Raw genomic sequence first — 22,506 nt, forward strand, 5'->3', positions numbered from 1 at the left:
GCACTTCAACACACAGCAAGTACCTGAGTCAGACTGACACCTCCTGCAGCAGTTGGTTTCTGTAGGGTTCAAATTTTACATTTTACTGGATTTACAAACATTTCTAAAGAGATTCAGTCAATGACAGACATTTGAGTATGAGTTTCCCCCTTTATTCACACACCTGTGAGATGACTGGATGGTTGAAAAACATGTGAGGTTATAATTCACAGAGTGTCCAAAAACCTACTCAGAGGAGGAGAAAATTATATATACTCCACTTGAAATAAGCAAAATGATGGTGTAATGGATTTGCAAAAAAACTCAAGCTGAATAAATTATACTTTTACTGTGTCAAGCTTCAAAATGACATAATATCCAGTGCAGGCAGTTTAAGCTTTGTTGACACATCTGTCCAAAATGACTAAAAAGAATTATTTTATTACTGTAGTGATACATCTAATGACTTTTATTTAATGAGCCAACTCTTGTCTATTACTTTAACTTAAAATGTGACTTGAATGAATGCTTAGCTCTTTATCTGAGCTGCAAAATTATGACAGACAATAACGTGTGAGTAGGTAATCAGCAGTTAATCTTTACAGGTGAAAAAGTGTGTGTGTGTGTGTGTATGCAGGGTGGTTGTGCCATAGATGCTTGAAAGAGGAATTAGGTTCTATTGATGCCGTTTGAACCTTTGCTTTTCACCTATAGAGGTCGATAAAGGTCATAGATTACTTAATGCCCCTTTAATGGGCTGCTTTAGCATCCTCCAATACCGTCCCTGTGTAATCTCTCATAATTGTTTCAGCCTAGTTTTCCAGCTTTCACCGGTTAAAGATGCACATCTCTAAAAGCATCTCTGCAGACTGTTTGGACGCCACATATAAAAGATAATGTTAAGGTCTTCAATCCCTCTCTGCAGAAGATAACTCACTCTGCTTTGGAAGCAGCTCAAGTTAAGCACGTTGAACCGCTCTGCACTCTGATACGTGATCCACGGTTGACATAAGAGACTAAATACATGATTGCTTTTCACGTATGAGACTGGTCATAAATTAAGATCAAATAACAGTGAACCTGCTGAAGTCTGCTTTTAGTTGATGTTGTCTGTAGGCGGAGGCACTTGGGTATAATCAACCTTTGAGACACACTGTGTGACAAAAGTATATCTATCACGCATTAAACTTCACTGCATCTCCGCACTAAAATCCACTGAAACACCTTCTTTAATATGTTATGTTTTAGAAAATCTTATCCAGCAGTTCACAAACCATTGTAGCCTAAAAAAAAATGGCAGAGCAAGGGGGTTACATTCCAAGAGAAAAAACAGAATTTCCCAGATTAAAAATTGAAACATCATGTGGGAAAAACTTTGATATTCTCTGAGATTAAAGGTTGAAATTTACAATAAAAACATTTATGAGAAAATAAATTAAATGTTTTATGAGATTCTAAAGACAGATTTGTGGAGAGAATGCTGAAATTCTCACAGATAAAACTCACAAAATTACAAGAAAAAGGTGCCTTTTTTTTGTCAAGGAGCCAAATCGCTTCATTTTGCAAGGCTGGACAACCTCATCTCACCACAGCTGCTGCCGGTTTCTGTGTATTATGCCTGCAGTGGACGATCTAATCAAATTACACAAAGCAATCAGATTTAGTGATGAGGAATTACTTAAGGATCGATTCATTTGATGATCTGTTGTATTGTGTCCTGCTGTCCCACAAATCCAATTTGAATTGTCCAGCGATATCCCTGCTTCTCTTCATTTTCCTGCAGCTCCTCATGCACAAAAGGCATCCAAATCAGTCTGCTCTTATGCATATAACATAGCTGAGAGAACTTCTGAGTTGTCTCACAGAAGTTTGACTTTAATCTCGGATTTTTTTTTTCCCAAAATATTACCCCTCTCACCCAGTTTACCTATAATGTCCTAAATGCACTTGTTGTACAAACTGGATTCAGACAGTCAGTTATGAGGGTTAGATACAGGATGTTACTATTTTCATCATGTCAAAAAGTTGGTGACGTGTGGAGTCCCAGCTCCATGCTTCAACAGCACTTAATAAATTCATAACATCACAAACTGTAACTAAAATTCATATTATATCCCTGTCAGAAACTGTCCATAATTACAATCACAATTCAGCTTCTGATCTTTGGAGGATTCAAAATAAAATCTGATCAAAATCCTGTTTCAGCACCGACTGGATGATCACATAATAACAACAGGTGTAAACAAACCATACGTACCCTGTATGTACTTGCATGTTCTATTAGTAAAAAAACAAGATGAAAAGAGTGTTCATCTTCTGCACAGACACAAATGGCATCGACTGCTCCTGCATGCAGATGGCTCTCATTTTGATTTGTGACTTTATCAGAAAAAACTTCAAAGAAAAAGGTCAGTGCAGTTTCACAACTCGTACAATGTACAATACAGAGAACAAGAGAGTCATTGAGGCTGACAAAACAACAGTAATGAATAGTTGGAAGTGTGGGGAACTGTACAGCTAGCCAGACATCTCTTTACCAACTCCGCCTGTTGCAAAACCTCTCTTGTCTTAGCATGTTGGGAGCTGTCCCACAGACACAGTTTAGTGAGAAAAAAAAATCATTGAATAATTGCCCAAACCGGGACTTTACTGTACAGCCTAACAAAACCCCTCTTGGTGGAGAGAAGTGAACAATGAAGAAACCAACGTGCCAGTTTATAAATCTCAAGAGTGAGGTCAATAGAAGACAGAAAAAAACACCAACTGACTTTCTCTCTCTCTCATTCATTGAAGCAATACTCCACCAAATATCCACCTTTTGCACGGAAGGCGGCTCTGAAAAGTTTGTAGCTTGGTGCTTCGCTGTTGTAAGCTCGGATTCAGGGGTGACTCACAGTCACGACAAAGAAAAATGGTACCAAGACGTCCAAATAAACTCCTGCAGCATAATCCTTTCTTCTGTTGTGTTCAGTATGGTCTAAATTGATGCTTCAACAATAAATCACTAAAAATGATACTTTCAACAGAGATCTGGAGCTGTAAGGAGGCGAAAGAGTGACGTGGAAGTATTTTATTTAGCTTTGAAGTGCAGAAAGACTGTGGAAAATATACTGAGCGTGTAGATCAACGTAGGAGTGGTTTGACAAGTTTCTATGGATGTTTTCATACGTATTATTGCTGTGAAGCTGCAAACCTTTCAGAACCATCTGTCAAGCAAACACACAGTGAGTGTTTGATATTCAAACAATAGATATTTGATGATCCTTTAAATTGAACATGAGGAAAACAGGTCCGTTACCATCTCAATGTAGTCAAATATCTAAATCAGCCTTTCCCAAACTGAGGGTCGGGATCCAAAATGGGTCGCAGAGCCATTTTTATTGGGTTGCCCATTGGTATAATTCAGACAGAAAGCAGTAATATTCAAAACAGAGAGCAAGAACTTTTAGCAAAATACAGCTGGAGTCAAGAAACAGCCACCATACGAATGATTAAAACTATAAACCAACAAAAAAATATGACGGGTTACCAACATAAACCACCATGTTCTGCACAGAACACAAAACTAACAGTTGCATTGTGGAATAAAAAAACAGCTAATACAAAAAAACTTTGTTAAAGTTATTGCATGGTTTGTTGTGTTTTTTAATCAGTAGTTTATAATAATAAACTATAATAATCTAACTGTTAGGTTAGTTCATGGTGTATATTTGTACATGTGGGCCCCCGGGGAGATACCAAAGTTCTCATTTGGGTCTCGAGCTGAAAAAGTTTGGGAACTCCCGCTCTAAACAATAAATCACTAAAAATGTTACTTCCCAGGGAGATTTGGAGCGATAAGGAGGCGAGAGAGTGACACGGTAATAGTTTATTTAGCTTTGAAGTGCAGATTAGTGTTGAAAACATACTGAACAAGCAGATCAATAGTGGAGAGGTGGTTTGTGCTGCAGGAGTGGTTTGACAAGTTTCTATGGATGTTTTGATACTATTCAAGCTACCGATCTTTCTGAACATCTTCTAAACAGGAGTGCTGGAAGTCAACTGGGGTAAAATGACGTCACACTAAATGCTGGGCAACATTCATAGTTTTTGCTTCAGTTTGAATCACCAGGATCTTTTATATCTAATAGTTATGTACAACAATTTGCGTCATATTTAGAGCTTTTTACGCTACAGCACAGCTGAACTCCAACATACTGTTTGTTAAAGCAGCCACAGCAACTACACAAGTAACACATCCAGGTGAGAGATGTGACCCATGACCAGTTTACTCAAGTGACTTCCTCTACAACATCTCAACGTGTCTGCATGATAAATAAGTCAACATCACAAGGACTCTAATGATGGATGTATACATACTGATGATGATAACAAATCTACAAAAACTTTTCTTATCTTGCTCCCGCCCCCTTCAGCACCCCTTCTTCCTGTGTCCATGCTTTCAAATCAGCAGAAAGTGAGCATTTGATACTCAAAAGATAGTTTCCTCTAAGTTAAGCAGGAAGAAAACAGGTGCTTTACCATCTCAAATCTAAGTCTGTTGCTCCTAATTTTTTTTTTTTTTAAAACTCATTGCATCAGATGTGATTTACTACACAGGGGGAGAATCCTGTGTTTGTCTCCACACAAGCCTGGCTGGTTGTGCCATGTGGCACTGAGGGGCGTACTGTAGGCGTGATCATGTTGGATGTTTTAATACTTTTTATTGCTGTGAATGGAGAAAACGGCTACCAACCTTTCAAAGCCTACAGACAAAGAATGTTTGATATTTAAAATGCAGATTTTTGCTGAAGTCGGACATGAACAAAACAGGTGCATTGGCATCTTTCAACGCAGTCAAATGTCTAAAAATTCAAACTTTTTGTTCTGATTTAAAGAACTCTGCGCACCAAACATGATTGGATCATGAGAAATGCTGAACCAGTGATCTGAATCACTCCAGAGGAGGAGAATCCTGTGCGCGCCTCCGCAGCGAGCCTGGCTGGTTGTGCTGTGTGGCACCGAGGGGAGTGGGTGTGATAAACTGCCAAGAGTCTCGCGGAAAACGCCGCCTCAAGTAGGTCAGCGCGACTCAGAGAGATAATCAAGGCCATTTTGACCCCTTCTGTGTGAGCTGTAAGTGGGTCAAACGCAGCAGTCAGCTGTTGCAACTCTATCACACAGGGCGCTGCGAGGCACTCGTCATACTGTCAAACCCCATTCCGTTAGTTTAAGACGTGGCAGGGTGCCCGCCTGCACCCACAGACACAGGAATCAACCCTCTATCTGCCTCCCCCCCTCCTGCTCCTCCTGAGGGGTAAAATAACATGAAGTTGCTCTCCAGATCCACCTTCCCTCTTGTCACTGAACGCACCCCCTGCAAACCTCTTTAACTGTTGTCTCCTCCTTTTGACAGCTCCGTCCTATTCACAGCAACCTCCATGTCTAAAATGCCACCCGCATTTCAACCAGCAATGTCCCCGCTCATTTCTCACTCCTCACTGCACAGAAAAAAGGGGGACTCATGTGTCTAGAGCACAAATCTGCAACAGCAGAACAAAGGCGATACAGGGCAGCCTTAATCTCTGCACTACTGAAGCCAGCAGCTATTTTAAAGCTCTTTCTCTCCCTGTGTTTCTCTCTATCCCTCCCACCTTCCTCTCCTCTCTCTAACATTCTTCCTCTACCCTCCCTTCCTCCCCTCCTCCCCCCTCTCACCCCCCCTTGGTGTCTCAGGGCAGCAGCTTCTCTCTTCTGTTTTCCTCTCCTCTCTTCTCTCCCTGCGTGTCCAGTGACTGACTGCACAATACACATCAATTATTCATGGCTGCTCTCTCCGTTTCGCAGGCAAAACCAATCACAGATGGAGTCATTGCTAATGGGCTCCTGCTGTACTTGCCACCGGCTTCTTTGCACTCAAGCAACAAATACCCCAGAGACAATGAGAAAAGGGGGGGGACAGAGCGGAGGGGAGGGAGGGTAAAAAAAAAAAAAAAAAGAAGAGGAAACTTCATACAGCACAAGAGGAGAAGAGGAGGACACACGTTTTGTGGTCAGAGAAGAAGAAGAAAGAGCAAAATTAAGGAGCCGGCTTCTGCAGCAGTAAAGGGTTAAAAGACAGAGAGAGGAGAGGAGGAGGGGGGACACACACACAGAGAGGGGGGGTGTGGGTGAGAGGGGGGGAGGAAGGGAGGGAGGGGAGGACAGGCAGAGAGAGAACCAAATGCTTATCTCCTCACCTCGGATGTATGCAGCAGTTATTGATGTATCTTCTTTTTCTGTCTAGTGATCCATTGCTTGCTCTCCCCAATACACACATCACACACACAGAAGCAGCCACAGCCACTTCGCCAGAAGGGAGAGAAGAGAGGGGAGGAGGAGGAGGGGAGGAGGGAGGGGAGGAGAGGAGGAGAGGAGAGAAAAAAAATGCAGGCAGCTCACATTTCAAACCTGCAAAGGGGGGTGGTGCCTAATGTGCTAGACAGCCTGTATCTTGGCCCGGGTCCAGAGCAACGAGTAAAAAAGAAGCCTCAATCAATTCATTTAAAGCAACATTTGTTACAAGGGAGGTGCCGCCGAAAAGTGGCGACAGAGACGGTTCAGGTGGGTACATTAAGCAGTGATTTCAAGCCCCCAAAACCTTGTCTTTGCATACAGTCGACTTAATCCATCAAACTAGTCATTGTAATTAAGGGGCATGCAAGAGGAGGAGGAGGAGGAGGAGGAGGAGGAGGCTGGGTATTGTGGCTTCCTAATGCGCAGAGGGTTGGAATCGAAGAGGGAGGGGCCAATTAGACCACATTTGTCTCTCAGCACACAGTGAGCTTTTGGATAAATAATTACAGCCATATAAAACATGTAAACTGTGGGCAGACACACCACCTGAGGCAGTCTGGAGTGTCATCTGCAAATAAAAAAATTCAGGTGTCAAATTAGTGCAACTGATCTGTGTGCTAAAATACAATAATAAGCATTTAATTAGAGACATAAGGCGCAGTGTAAATTAATTTTAATATGCAAACATCCAGTTTGTGGCGCAGCAAACAACAGGAGCCATATGTGAGTGGCTGAAGATGCTACCAATCACCTCCTGCTGCCACAGACAGACATAATAACTGCGAGGAAGGACAGACGAGCTCAACAGCCCTTATCTCTGGTCTTTCCTGTCTGTGTTTGCTCTCCTGGTATTTACTATCAGCTAAGTGCACGGGAGGTGACTTACAGCCCTGCAACCCGACTGCAAGTTAACACATCAATCATGGCCGGCTGGAAGGCTTCACATACTGTCATCATACAGTGTAAAACACACAGATTATCCAAAGTGGACACAGTGGGGATTTATAGCTTCTGTGAAACTAATATCAGGTGCACAATATCAGCCTTTAACCTCGTAAACTCTAATGTGGGTCAGCCAAGATTTTTTTAAAATCCATCTAACTGTGTAAATCTACCTTGTGTTTGAATGAAGCAACTTGTAGTTTACAGAATATGGAAGTGATATTGTCAGTGTGAAAGGAGATGCACAAAACACCTTCAGTTTGCGCCTCAAAAATTACACTTAAGGCATAAGTTCTCCTTAGCTGGTGGACTTACTTAAGGGTGCTGAACAGAATAATTTAAAAAGCTTCCTTAGTTAAAGAAAGTTGTCTGTCCCATGTGAATGGGGGGTTAATACAGTATCTTGTATCTTGTATTGTGTCGTATCGAATCGTATCGTATGAAAAAACCTTAACCAAGTTAACTTACACCTGAAGTAACCATTAAGGTGAGACTAAATATCTGTGCAGAATTAATTCATAATAAAGATGAAATCTTCTTCCAACAAGTTTTTTCATTTCACCTTTAAATACTTAAGTTATAGATATTAATTAGACAATATGAGCAATTTTAGGTAAAGCTGTAGCCTAACAAGCTTGCTAACATGAAGCATGCCATGTTAAGACAGAGTCAGAAGTACCTCAAGTTCTTTTCTTACTTCCTTGCTAATGTCCTTTGTGCAATGGTTCAGCTAACTTCAACACAAGTATAACACAAAGATAAGGAGCAAACCTGAAATACTTCAGTGACCAGTGAGAGGAAATATTTAGGAGAGTTTTATGCAAAGAATTTTATTGAAGGGAACCCTTAACTCAGACTTAAGGAAAATCTTAGCTTAAGGTGTTTTGTTCAACTTGCCTTCTGAATGTAAAGAAAGTTTAAGGAGAAAATCCAGAGTTCAAGAGGTTTAAGAAAGAGCTTTTCTATAAAAATAACCATATCCATAATGCATGTTATGTACTGTACACATAATAATGTATGAGGGGTGCATCTTGACTTGACAAGACTAAATGCAGAGATTTAAGTTTATACAGTCTGTGGGTTGAGTGGGACTCAGTTCTTGCACTAAATACCCCTCGATGAGCCACACCTTCATTTGACATAAGGCTTAAATCTGTGTTTAAATCTTGATTAACTAATGGTTGTTTATTTCTAAGCTACAAGTGCAAACAAGCTCTCGGCCACCAGCAATGTTTTTAGACTTCTGTGTTATTCTCTATTTAGGAAAAGCCGCAGCTAAACTATATGTTGAAGCACACCGGGAGGAGAGACAGACAGACAGAGAGTCAAAAAGAAAAAAAACATTTTGGTGCGGAAAGCTCTGGGAAGAGAAATTACAGCCCTGCAGGCCCGTGTGAGTGTTTATCTGACCTCTGTATTGTGTGTAGAATCACAGACCTTTCTACAGTTCAGTGACAACATGTCTGACCCTCACGTCTTAAGCACCACTTCACTGGAAGGCACGATGAAAGCAGACGTATGATCGGCACTTCAGACAACAGTTTAAAGGAAATTTACATTAAGACGCTAAAGAATTAAACCACTTCGGTAATAAAGTATATAAGCTTTACAGCACACCTGAAAAACGTTCATCTTAACCTTAAACTGTCTTTTCTTCTTTCAGAGAGAATTTCTACAATTTTCCTGTCTCAGGAATTTCCATTTAGAAAATCATTATGTTGAAATAAAACTACTGGATCATTTTCCTCTGTCTATTTAACTCAAGCAAATTATTATAACTGTTCATTTGTGTTTGAGAGAAACTTAAATTTTCTCACCTAGACTGTAGATTTTGTTTTAAATGGTATTAACTCTTATCTTCTGTCTGAGTCACAGTCTTCACTCCAAAAACTACATGCCGAAAACTCTGAAACACTTATACACTTGTTCATTACATGAAATATAACAAAATGTTTTACTTTATTTATTGGAGCCTGTTGTTTCCTTGTATTGCTACATTTAGTCTGATCTGCCGCCCCTGACATATTAGACAATCTTGCCTGTGAGTTTTTGAGTTTTGTGTGTATAGACTGGGTAAGCTGCAAAATGAATTGCCCTTCTTGGGATCAATAAAGTTGTCTGGATCTGAATAATAGTGTAATTATACTCCAGCTACCTCGGTCTCCTCTGTATACAGCTCATTTTGCTTGTCTGAATCAATTGTCTAATGAGAGAGTGTCATATGTTGTGCATACTTTAAAGCCCTCTTGAGACAAACAAGAGTCTGTGTCTTTCGAGATAAAACTGACTTCACTTGGTTAACTGTTATGACGGATATTCTACATAAGTATATTTATTTTGTAGGTTTACCTTCTTTGAGGAACATGTTTATCTTGCTCAGTCCATCTCTAAAAGGAGTTTTAAGTTTTGGAACAAAAGAGTTAAATTTAATCTAGGTTTAGAGTGAAAACTAAACTTTTAAAGTTTAAAGAGAGGTTTAAATTGAATCTTTCTTAATTTTAAGATAGTTTAAAAGTTTAAATATGATTTAATTGGGTTTAAAAATTCATTCTTGTTTCTGCAACCCTGCAGTTGGTCACACTGCCTCGTCTTAAACTGCAAACAAACCCAACATCCCCTCCCACACTGCTGCTGCTGCTTCTTCTGCTTCCTCAGGCTTGAACTGGTTGAAAAAACCGAGACACCAGAACACCCACCGCCAAACCGACTAGAACAAGATGAAACAAATGATAAAGACTCTGTTGCCTGGATGTTTTTAACACACTGACACTGTTAACTACAGCCCACGATGTCTTCTGATCAGACCTGAAAACAGCCCTGCATGTGTAAAACGACTGTGGAGACAAACCAGCCTGACAGAGCGAGAGCCGAAGCCCAACTAATTATCTGCTGAATAGCTGGTTTACCAGGCGTTTGTTACATGAGAGAATGAACGGCTCGAGGAGCTGAAAAACTTTGACTGGCCTCCCCCCCCTTCCCTCTTATAAATTGGTGCCTCCTTTCACTCTTCTGAGCTGAGGAATTCCAAGAGCTTGGTGAGGCGCAAACGATTGGGAATGTGCCACTCTGACCCTCTTGGAGGAAAAAAATCGTGATTAAGCGTTTTGTCGACGCTCTCAAACCAGACTGAACCACTGCGGTCCTGCAGGAGGGGGCTGATGAAATAGGCCTAACAGGGCTTGTAATGTACCCTGTGATAGAGAAAGAGAGAGAGGGGAGGCCCTGATGAGTTTATCCACACCGAGTGAGTGATCTCCCCGCTTTGATGTTGCCACGGCCCCACGTGCACGGCTTCGGCCTGCGGTAAGACAGTCCAAGTAATCACAGATTAATAGAGCAGGCTAATCTCATTCACAAAGAGGTCACTACTAGCAGACAGACGCCCCTCCCCCCAGCTCTGCCCGAGCATTGTGGGCCGCTTGGAAAAAGGCAAAAGGACTACAACTGGCCGATCCCCCCTGAGTACATCTATTACAGAGAGTCACTAAATCACAGTGTGTGGAGCGTAGAGAGGCATTCAACGGACATTATCTGAACCTCACTAAAAAATCTTACAGGAATTTAGTGGAATCAACTAATCTTTTCTCACTTAATGGAAATATTCAAGTTTGTTCAAAACACTTAAATTTATAATGTCTACTTATAAGCATAAGTTTGTCTACCTTGAAGTCTTTTGACTTGAAATAAGTTGAATAAAAGTACTGAACAGAGTTCAATCAACTCATTAAATTAATTTTTAAAGAAACATGACCAGTAGAGTTGTTGTTTCAACTTAATATCTTGAGTTTATTGAACATATTTTTTCATGTACAGCTGAATTAATATAGAGTTTATTTGCCTAGATGAGGTCAGTTGTTTTAGATCATTACAAAATTTCCACAGTTTGTCTTTTCAAATTCAGTCAACTTAAATATCAGTCAGCCTAAACATAAACTTTTTAAGTTATTAATTTTATTCTTTATTCCTTTTATTCATGTACAGTAATTAGTTTTACTAGTGCAATATTATATCCATACAACTCCAACTATTCTCATCCAATAATACTAATATTCTCATGCATACTGCATTTTCTATTCTATATCATTAATTTGATTCTAGTATTTCACTTGTTTCTATTTCTATTGTTTCTATTAGTGATTCTATTTTATTATTCTATTTCTTTTCTTTTAGCTATTATGTGGCTGTAGACGCTTGCATACTGTGGTTTTTGTTGTTGTGTATTTCTGCATGTGTTCTTTTATTGCACTGATCAGGAGTAGTGTACAGTAACAATATAGGCTTTGTGTTCTGTTCGATTTAAAACAACTTGTTTTTTTGTTTTTCAGAATGCACTCACTTAGCTGAACTTCAGATACATATGTTAACTAATAAAATCAATAGGAGCTGATAATGCAGTTCTCCTCAGGAAAGATGATACATATTGCTGGTGTCATTAGGATCAACGTCTGTTTCTTTGAGTTTTTCCCCTCCTCAGCTTTTTTTCCTCACCAAGAAATTAACAAACTGATGTCTTGAACTGTTGCAGGCATGTCACGATGAATCAATTTGTCAAAGCTACAACCTGTTTCAGCTGTAAGTTGACTGTGAACATTGATTTCTTACTGCTGAAATCAGCTCCGCCCTCCCCTCAGCACATTTTCCCCCTCAATTTTCTCCCATGTCCGGGAGAGGAATTTCAGATGACATAACAGAAATGTAATAGCTGCTCGACCACGCTGTGTGTCAGAGCCAAGACAAGTTAGGCCTGGTTAAAGTGGGACACCAAATCTGATTTACTTATTAGTGCTCATCCACTGACCTGATGTCCTCTGTGGCAGACAGCCCCTGCTCGTTGTAACAACTGCAGATCTTCCCCCCCCCCCACCCACACACACACACTTTAAACATACATTCACAGAGCAGATTACAAGATGCATGATGTGACTGAGCAGGCCAGTGGTTATGAGAGTAAGATTTGGTTTTCAATGCTCCCTGGACACTTTCTTTTAAAGGGACACTTTGGCCCCAACTCAAAAATACATTTCTTCCCTCTTACTTGTCGCGTCATTTGTATGTCTGCGTAGTTTTGTTGTCAGTTGCAGAGTTTTGGAGATACCAGCTGTAGAGATGTCTGCCTTCTCTTGAGTATAATGGAACTAGATAGCACTCAGTATTTCATGTAGGAACTGCTTCCTTTTCACCAAACTACACCTGCCAACTGTATTAAAACTTAGAGGGAAGTATGCCTGAATTTTCAGCTCTGTCAAATACTCCAAGCTTGATATCCTGCTTACTGTAGCTGCTTTCTGTAGCTGCTCGCTGTAGCTGCTGTTTGTTGCTTTGCAGTGAAAGTAGGTCATTAGAAGTTGCATTAAATTGAATTTAAGAACACGTACTGAGAGAGGCTGTCATTTTTTTCTAGCTCTGGGTACAAAATGCAGTAAATTTCGATACTACTTGGTACTTAGTTGATTCTTTATAGGTATCTACTGCCCATGGACGTGACACTTCCTTCTGCGCAGTGATACAGCTGGTGGACATTTGAAAGAAAATTGTTCCTACATGAAACTGCTTACAAAAAAGGTCTGTGCATTATCTTGAGTAACTGGGTCATGGTTTCTGGGAAGAGACTATACTGTTGAGTTCCTCAAATGTATTTTTTAGGCACTTTGAGCACCACAAGCCGCATGCCAAGTTAGATTATATTTGAGAGAACGCAGACGTCTTTTCAGTCTATATCTTCAAATCTCAGCAACTCACACAAAAACTATTGAGGTGCATAAAAAGCACCACAGGCATGAGGAAACATATTTTTGACATTGGGGTGAACTATCCCTTTAAGAAAACTCAGAGGGTTTGGGCTACACAAGCCCCTTTGTTAGTAGAGATAAGAAACAAACATAAGGTTTCAAGCTGTCCTTATCCAGAACAATAAAAAAGCTTGTTATGCAACAAATGGCAGGCTGTCTGTGTTTATGACTGAGCTGAGAATTTGGGAAAAAAAAAAAACTTGGATCACATCCAGGAAAAAACTGTCAGATTTGGCTAAATTAATTATGGTTAAAACAACATCATGCACAGGACGCAGTATTCAAATAAACATAAAACTCATCCTGTGTCCTCTCTGCGCAGACTTAATCGAGGTTCTCAGATTTGTTCTCCTCAGTGGAAGGCAGACACTGACTCGTCTGTCTCTGCTGTTGGATGGCATGAATGACCTGCTGCCGCCATCCCGGACCCCGTCATGTGACTTACTCCCCTTCTCCCGTCACTGGGCAACGGCCCGGCTGGATGTCGGGGAGCGGGTCCTGCCCGTGGGGCCCTGTGGGAGTGTCGTTTAAGAGCCATCTCCCTCGGCTGCCAGAGAGGGCTTTCTCTCCACCCTTAACGGCCGTCTCGACTGGGGCCTCCTCTCTAAAGAGCTTCTGGGAGCTTTACAGGAGAATGCCTCCTCAGTGGTTTCCATTGACTCTTTCCACAGACCTCTCCCTCTCAAAATATTCATGCATATACAGGTACATAATTGTCCATGAAATGCACTTTGGGATGCTGCCTAGACTGGAGTACTCGCTGGTTTCCAAATGACTACTGTTGCAGGAAATTATTCAGACAGAGAATCAATTGGCAATCTTATCTAAGCCCATAAAGTAGGGCCTGAGATTTGATTTAGCATTAAGTAGAATTAGAACATTTGGCAGTGTAAGTTAATTGCAGGCGGAGAATGATTCCCCTCCCGTGCCTGACATAAGAGTGACATCGCATGATTTGAAGCCTCATATTACCACATATAAAACCACGGAGGCCGTAAATCAGAAAAGGCAAACACAAGTGAAAATTCAAACAATATGTGGCGCTGACTTTCATGTCCTACTCGACTTAAGACGGCTCAGCGGAGAGGCCGAGCACACAGAAGCAATTGCACAACCCCGCTTTCCTTGTAACCCGAGACAGGTGGAAACCACAAATCAAAAACTGTAAAAGGAGCACAAAATATTCCTGTTATCTTCCGAGCTGCTGACAGACTATACATCTTCATTCCCATCGTGCTTCAGCATGCTTTTTTACCAGCTCGATAACAACATTTAGCAGTGTACATCCATTCCAATAATCCATCACTGTACCGCGATGACGCCGCTGTATGAAAACAGGAACTCATCATCACTGATAGAGTAGTTTTTGTCGCGTGTGACAAATGGAGTATTCTGCTGTACACACTTTGTCTAAAACTCCACAGAAGGAAGCAAATCGGGCCGTTATGAACAAGTTGTTAAGCGAAATGCGACATGAAGAAGTCAAAGTTTATGCAGATATCAGAGAGTAATGCTTCATGTTCAGTGAGACTGAAGAATTTGTCATTACTCTTTTTGTTGAAAACAAAAAAAGATTAGAGTATTTATCATGTAGAAAGCATTAAAGGGATAGCTCTCAATTTTTGAAGTGGGGTTGTATGAGGTACTTGTGGACGGTGGTTGGATGGTCTCCAACTTGGAGAAGCAGGAGTAGAAACCTAAGTAATGTACTGCTGTGGACGGGGCCAGCAGCAAAATGTATTTTAGCCACCTAAAAAATCAATATCAGTTAAAGTGTATGATATATTCAAAATATTTCACTGCTTTACCTTGCCCTCAGACAGCCTTTTTGGACAGTAAACTGCAGTTACATAAACCAAATATTGCTCTCTCCAATACCACCAGACTCCTCTGCCAAAAACAATCATTTCACTTTGGAGAACATGAGGGCTGTTATTTCTACCGCAGCCTCAACTGGTTAGTTTGTTTGTGTTACTTTTTGACTTTGGTAAATCTGATCTAACCCTTTGAAACACCAAAATCAAGACTATACCACAAATAAACTAACCGATCGAGGCAGCGGTAGACCAGCAACTCCCGTGCTCTGCGAGGTAAATTTACTGTTTTTGCCAATGGAGTTTGGTTGGTTAGGAAAGGGCGAAATCTGGTTTATATACCAGCAATTTCCTGTCAGAAAAGGCTGTCTGATGGCAAGGTAAAGCGGAGAACATATTTTAAATATAATATGGACTTAAACTGTTGTTGAATTTTTTAGATGGGTCCTTTTAAAGTGGCTCAAGTACCTTTCTGATGACCCTATCCACAGCAGTACTTTGCTTAGTAAACTAGGGCATTTTGACTGTCATCTACTTTGTAAAACACTGTCAATAAATACCACATACTTAAAAAAAAAAATTGTCCTGTCCCTTTAATATATACTATCTTCATCACTTGTCTCTTTTAATCTTTGCAAGAATCCACTGACACAAATTAAGACATGCCAGTGGCCGTCTCCTGCATTTTAAATGCTTCCCAACACAGTCACTGTAGGTGTACAGTTCTTTCTGGAGAATCAGGATCTTGTACAGTTGAGGAGCAATGGGTGGGGTATCGTGAAATGCTGCCAAGAATGCAGACAGGAACTTTGAGGCCGGACAGGCCGGCATGGCCAGATGGCCTGAGACGGTGGTTGAGAAAACTCTGGTCTTACCTGCTGATTTTGGAGTGAACTTGTCCCTGTTGGCAGCGCACACGGCCAGGAGCCGGTAGCCCAGGTCCAAGTCATAGCCCTGCTGTGCTGCTACGCGGCTGACCACCTGAACACAACGACAGCATGAACACTCAGTCAGGATAACGTCAGATATTCTGTTCTGTTATGGTCTGAGACTCACTCCTACTGAGGAAATGACTAAATGACAGTTATTTGAATAAAGCATTTTGAAAAGATAGATATGTTTTTTTCTTGAAAGACTTTCTGACATTACATAAATATTATTATACTGTAAGGTCACATATAGGTCAAAATAAAGATAAGAGGTCAATGGATGTATTTTTGAATACTGACATTACTGTAGGAAATGGTGTTTCATGGATTTCTGGATAACTGAACAGTTCCAGACAAGGTTTTTGGAACTATTTTTTAAAACTCATTTGTTATCTTTACTCTCCCCTTTTATTTTATCTTTATTCCAAGACAGAAGGTCACAAAAACACCAACTCCATTATCAGCTAAACAGCAGAGATGAGTAGAAAGTGCTCAGAGAGCGCATACCTCTTCCAAGGCTGCACAATCCTTTATTTGTGTCAAATTATTTTCAGAACAGAAAAAATTAAGCAGCATCTGCATTTAAAGGTGGGGTAAGCAGTTTATTTAGCAAATTTGATAAACTATGAGATATCTGACAAACTAAAAACAATAATACAAAAGACAAATAAAGAGGAATGGATACATAATCTCCTTTGCCAAAGTGATAATATTGAGCTGAAAAAGGTATTAAATTCTGATTTCAAAGATACACTATTACATCCATGAAGTTAGAATATGCAGGATTTGTCAGTTACTTATTGTTAACGCACCAGAAAGATAGTTGATTGTTAAGCGTCATTCCCAGGTCGTAAAATACTGACGTTATGGGCTGTGCAGGTGTATTGAACACAGCAAAAATAGGAGAAAAATATATTTATGAGCTGCAATGAACAAGTTCCAAGCAGAATCGCAAAATTGCAGAAAGTCCATAGATGACAATGGCTCACTTTTGGGATGACTGGCCTCTGGGGGGGTTCGCAAAATAGGAGTTTAATTGAGAAAAAGTCAGAAGAGAAATGGTGAAAAAAATGCAGATTAATTAAGAGATTAAACTGGCAAAATAACTTTGAGTCGACGTCACACCATTCTCGAGATAATTGTGAAAATGTGGCACCACTTTGAGGTCAGTGTTTGCCTGAGTAGTGGGTGGAATTTGCACCAGACCTGACATTTTGAGGAGTTCTCATCTTTCGTTTTTTTCACACTTTTAGTCGAGAAAAATAATAACAAACAAAAAGAACCCTGTATGTCAGACGCACTTTGAGTAACTGAGAAATTGGTTATTTATTAGCATCGGTTATTATAAAATAAAAGTTTCATAAAAAAAATTACATATTTTAAGATGTAATGGAAGGTGTCATCAATAATCTGGGCTAATAGATAGACTTAGTTATTTTTTTGTAATCTGATTATGTAATCCTTATTACGAGTAAGTGTGCCTTTAAGAGAAATACATCGAATACACGCCCATTCTGGCAGTGAAATCATCAAAAGTACTTAACATTTTGTCTTGACATTTTCCCAGATTCTGACTGTTACGTAAGAGTGAATTTTGGCAGCATCAAAGACGCAGTTTAACTTAAAGGATAAAGTCAGTACAACTTTATCAGTTCCATATGAGTCGCTGGACAGCAGACGAGGAGAAAATGTGGCCTCCAGTGCAGCGGTGCCCACTGAGAGGAAGCATTAAGAGAAACATCCACATGCCACAGGAGGCAATGTAAATCACCCTTATGTGGCACACGTTGCTTTGATTTACCATCGCCATTATCAGCTCAAAGAGACCCGCTCAAGACATTTAGACCTCGAGGACATACTGAGACCTGCGTGGACCAACGTGCCTCACTTGAGACAAATTCTTCTCCGAGCCTGCGTTTTCATAGCCCGCTGTCACACTCTGAAGTTCAAGACAAGCCCTGAGGTAGTACAGCTGAACACTACTGCCTGCACCATATCATTATCTCTGTAAGTATAGTCTTGACGTGACACCAAAACAGAGTATGTATATCTGGCCTTTATTTATAGGAATCCCCCATTAAGAAGAAGATATATGAGTATAGGCTGTCTAATTAGAATCTAAACTTGTGAGGGGCGTTTTGCTAAATGGTAATTTCAGTGTAAGAAGTTACAACAAGTACTTCTAATTTCAGGACTTAAATTGTACACAGCCGGTGAAGTTGTGGTGGTGGGTTGTCGACCAAACAGTAGTCAATCATTCTTCGCTGCCACATTGCTGTCACGAGGCAACTTGTGACTTGTGGCATGGATGATTAACGTGAAGTTAATTTGGTTGGGATATTTTGTCTTTCTAAAGAAAGCCAAGATCACAAACGTTTCAATATTTTGTTGGACCCCCTCCTTGACATACAAAAAAAAGATGCAGCTCACCTCCAATTAATATCTCAAAACAACACATTTAAGGCAAATGCTGGGCCATGACTGTACCTTTCCAGTCAACATCTTTTAAGTTTGTTCAATGCAAAACAATTAAGTTTGCAAGTATAAAGAAGCCACTACTTTAAACTAGCCTACAAAATAGAAATCAAAATCAAACTACTAACAAGACTACAGGCATGTTCTCAGCTCTGAGGCTGTACTTCACTAAATGCAAATGGTAGCATGCTCACATGCTAACATTTACCCATTAGCACTAACACAAACTACAGTTGAGATTGATGGTGTTTACATTAGCCTTGCCAGTTTTTGACGCTTTAGCAGTGAAATGTTTCAACTTTAGTTCCTGATATCATTTGTTGAGAATTCAGTGGCATCTGAAATCTTACACATTGGACCTTGAAGTTGTTTGTGCAACTCAATAAAATTAATTTTGCTAGTAAAAAAGTCCAATAAAGAAAACAAAGCTAGGATAACAACCAGGACACAATGAAACACGTTAAAAGTAATTACAAGAGTAGAACAGAAGCTCTTTGGGCCTGTAACCTACATGGACACAGCAATGATTTGAGCTAAATGCTAACACTAGCATGCTAACAATGTTGACATGTTCATCCACCTTAGTTGAGTGTGCTAGCAGGTTAACATTTACTAATAAGCAATAAACATAAAGTACAGCTGTGGCCGATGTTTTTTATCTTTGCCATTTTAGTTTAGCTAAAAAAAAGAAAACTTTATTACAAGCAATACAACTTGAGAGATTCAAGTTAAAAGTTATTGAGACTATTGGAATTATGTTGTTCACTTGGTGGTTGTACTGTTCACAGAAGCTCATGCAGTTTGCATTTTTTCTCTTGTTGTGCCTGCTTTTAAGATTGGACTCCTTGAAATAACCAAAGCCATTGTTTTCTCTTCAAAAATGTTTAAGATATTTGTGAAACGACCATGAAACCCACTTGGGACTTCAATCAGACTTATTTACTGTCAGCTCTAGCTGAAAAAAAATAGATTGAATATCTTATTAGGAAAGATCAGGACTGAAACAAGATTCATGGTTTAATGCAAAATGGTGCTTGAAAATAATTTGTCTTGCTTGCTTGAAAAATACTATGCAATCATTCTAAAATAAGATACTATGACTATTGAGTTTCCCTGTTTGCAGTGTGCATACTACATAGCAAAAAGGGCAATTAAACCACCTACTTTAAGATTGGATATGTTTAGAAGTGGCCTGATTTTTAGTCTGATTTCTGGAAAGAAAGTCAGTTTTGCTCACCACACACAGGCAGACTGTTGTTTGGTAGCATGGCAAATTTCTCCTGATGACACAATATTTAGCTGTTTGTAGAAGATGATTTTTTTCACAGTGTGGCCACCTGTCTGACATCACCGAATGCCAACGATGAGGCAGCCGAGAGACACAAACATGCAGGCAACAGGGTGAAGTGTTTGCCATTGCAGTCTGAGACCGGGTAATTTCACAATCACATCAGATTCTCTGTGCTCCCTCCCAGTGTGGATCACGCTAAGGTCTATACAACCCATAAACTAAAAGGAAAAGCCTTGAGATTTTCACGGCAGGAAACAAATTAAATTGGCGAAATGGAGGAAAAGGCACCTGCTGCTGCACATTAAAGCAGTAACACAAACAATCACTTGAATGGAGGGATGTGTCACAACGGTTTCACTGTGGTGCTCAAGTACAAATCTCTCGGGCTCCCTCGCTCGCTGTAGCCACGCTTTCTCTGCAGGGTTACAAATTGCACCCAACGGGAGCTATATGTATCTCTTATCTACTGCTGGAGGCAGTATGGAAATGTGCATGTTAAAGCATGGTATGGCCCAGGGTGACAGGCGAGAGACACATCCGCAGTCCATCCATTGTTCTACCTGACTGTCTGTTCTGTCTCATGGCCCAAAGTGTCTAGAGGACAGATCGTAATGCCTTCATTTAGTGACTCTCCTGTTCGCATTGACACAGAATAAATTAGAAGAGGTTTTTTTTTAAAGAAATACTGAACAAAATCTGCCAAATGCTCATCCCCTGTAGGTTTGAAAAGTGCCTCATCTGAACAGTTTGTAGTTTGCTCCTTTGTGACTGATGGCAGCTGTAGTCAGCTTGGATTCAAAACAGTTACAATGGATTCCAATGGTGGCCGAGAGCCATGGCAAAAACAAACAAACAAACACACAAAAAAGCACCGACGTCCATAGAAACTTCTCAAAAACTAATCTGCCTATCCATATGGTTGCTTTGTTCCAAATACTCATATGTTCACCAAATTCTGGATAAATAAACAACAGTTTGTTGCAACCAAAGTTAGCTGTTTAACTTTGTAATTTGTGACCAACAAGCTAACATAACTTTGCACAAAGGTGAACAGCTAAAAATATGCTGTGTAAGTTGCATATTTATGTACAGTTAGTTATTAAACAGCACCCTGTACACTGGATAATATGTTTCAAATATTATTTTGCCAACAATATACCAAAATATGGCTAAATGGACCGCTTCCATTCGTCGCTAGTTATGCTAGTAGCTGGTTATGGCTAGCAACAAACAGAAGCTGTGTATCTGGCTTGAAAATGAATGTAGGACAGAGGAGTACTGAATTAATTGGAGTCCACTGTAACTGCTGTAATATGTGTTCAAATGTGATCGTGTTAACCCTCATGTCATAAATCCAAGCTGCTGAAAGCTAGCTGCACCAGCAACATACACTGTGTAAGCCGTGTATTGTGGGTGTAGTTTACACCCAGGTTGTTAACACCGTGCTGGGTACTCAAAATGTTTTGAGTACTATTTTGCCTAAAATTTACCAAAATATGGCTAAATGGACACTTTCCATCTGTTGACAGATGTTTAGCTTTGTGGTACGGAACTAGCTACAACTGGTAATGTTATATAACAAGCAAAGGCTGTGTATTTAACCATATTTGGCTTGGAAATATTACTCTTGGACAGTGGAGTATTGAATTAGGAATTTTGAAAGGGTTAAATGGACATTTTATTCACTTTTTCAGTCATTAGAATCTATTGTTACTGTTGTAAATTCAAGCTACTGTCCACTATCAAGGAACAAGATGCAAACTAGCTACTATTCTATATCTAAACTTGCTCAAGAATTTACCTAAATAACACATTATCAGTTAGAGACAAATATTTTGCCACTGTCAGCTGGCTAATGTACCCTCAGATGCAGGGACACAAAATGGAGCAGTTTTTTTAAATGAAAAAAAGTGATGTAGGAGACAACCCTGCAGCATTAAAAGCTCCAAAGTGTGTGTGGAGGAATTATGACCCTGAATACATTAAATCTGGATTCATGACGGCAGGCAGTGATGCTGAGCTGAAAGTACAGTGTGTTGAATGTGGTCCTGTCACAGCCCTTTTTGTCTTTTTTCCCCCCAATAATTTAGGAAGGTGGTCCACATTTTTTAACTATCACAAGTAGGCCTCAAGTTAGACAAGGTTTAGTAGTTTAGCGTTGGAAATATGTAATCATTCTTGAAAAATACATTTTGCCATTTTGTCAAAAATCACTCTTTGTTTAACTTATATGTCTCAAAACAGTCAAGTCTCGTTTTTCTCTAAAATGTCATGGGATACTAATTATTCAATTAATCAAAAGCCCCTAGGCATTTAACTAAGGGAAATTGTTAAGTGTATAAACATTGATTGCTTTGTGGTTTGAGGACGTTGTTGCACTCCTTTTCGTGTTCCAGTGTGCCGATTTCATGAGCCGCAGCACAAACTGTAACTGAAGTCACTGAGAGGTGACTGAGTCGCGGTAGTTTCTACGGAGTGAAATGCTTTTTATTTCCCAGTGACCTCAGTGAAGATCAGGCAGCTAAACATTAGTTCCCTCGTATCCCTGAGGGAGTTATGGAAAGAGCCAAGGCAGCAGTTGTTTTAGCGGCTCTTTCGTCGTCCTTGAACCTTCGAAGTGTGAGGCTGCTTAAAGGGGGTCATGAGCGGCGACTTACCGTTAGGCATCCCATCAGGCTTTGCTCGAAGGGGCGCTGGAAGGCTCGGGGGTCGCCACACCAGTCCAGCAACTCGGTCGCTGCTGTTTGGAAATTTGCTGGATTTTGTAAGTGCTGGAGGGAAGAAAAAGGAAAAGTTAGGAATCATGTTAGAGTCCAGTAACATTCAAAGGTCACGTAGAAACAGAATAGAGACATATGGATATTAAACAGAATCAGAAATACTTCATTGACTCCTGCGGGGACATTGTTGATGTTACAGCAATATATTCTTTTAATGCTTCTTTACACCTCTACTAAACTATATATATTAAC

At 40.1% G+C, this 22,506-nt stretch overlaps 1 protein-coding gene across 4 annotated transcripts in view; it reads right to left on the reverse strand.

The window, feature by feature from the left end:
• Positions 1-22,506, reverse strand: part of LOC146312110 (zinc finger MIZ domain-containing protein 1-like) — a 153,477-nt gene that overhangs the window by 22,718 nt on the left and 108,253 nt on the right. For 3 of the 4 annotated variants that reach the window (XM_084740828.1, XM_084740826.1, XM_084740827.1), the window contains 2 exons: positions 22,192-22,305; positions 15,715-15,820 (listed from right to left, as the gene is read on the reverse strand). In XM_084740828.1, coding sequence (XP_084596954.1) covers positions 15,715-15,820; positions 22,192-22,305 — 220 coding nt within the window. Of the gene's footprint in view, positions 1-6,197; positions 6,302-15,714; positions 15,821-22,191; positions 22,306-22,506 lie in introns of those variants that run through there. The other variant, XM_084740829.1, reaches the window with a different exon arrangement.

This window comes from Lutjanus erythropterus, chromosome 17 (assembly GCF_056507025.1).
Source record: "Lutjanus erythropterus isolate fLutEry1 chromosome 17, fLutEry1.hap2, whole genome shotgun sequence".
Classification (NCBI taxonomy): domain Eukaryota; kingdom Metazoa; phylum Chordata; class Actinopteri; order Lutjaniformes; family Lutjanidae; genus Lutjanus; species Lutjanus erythropterus.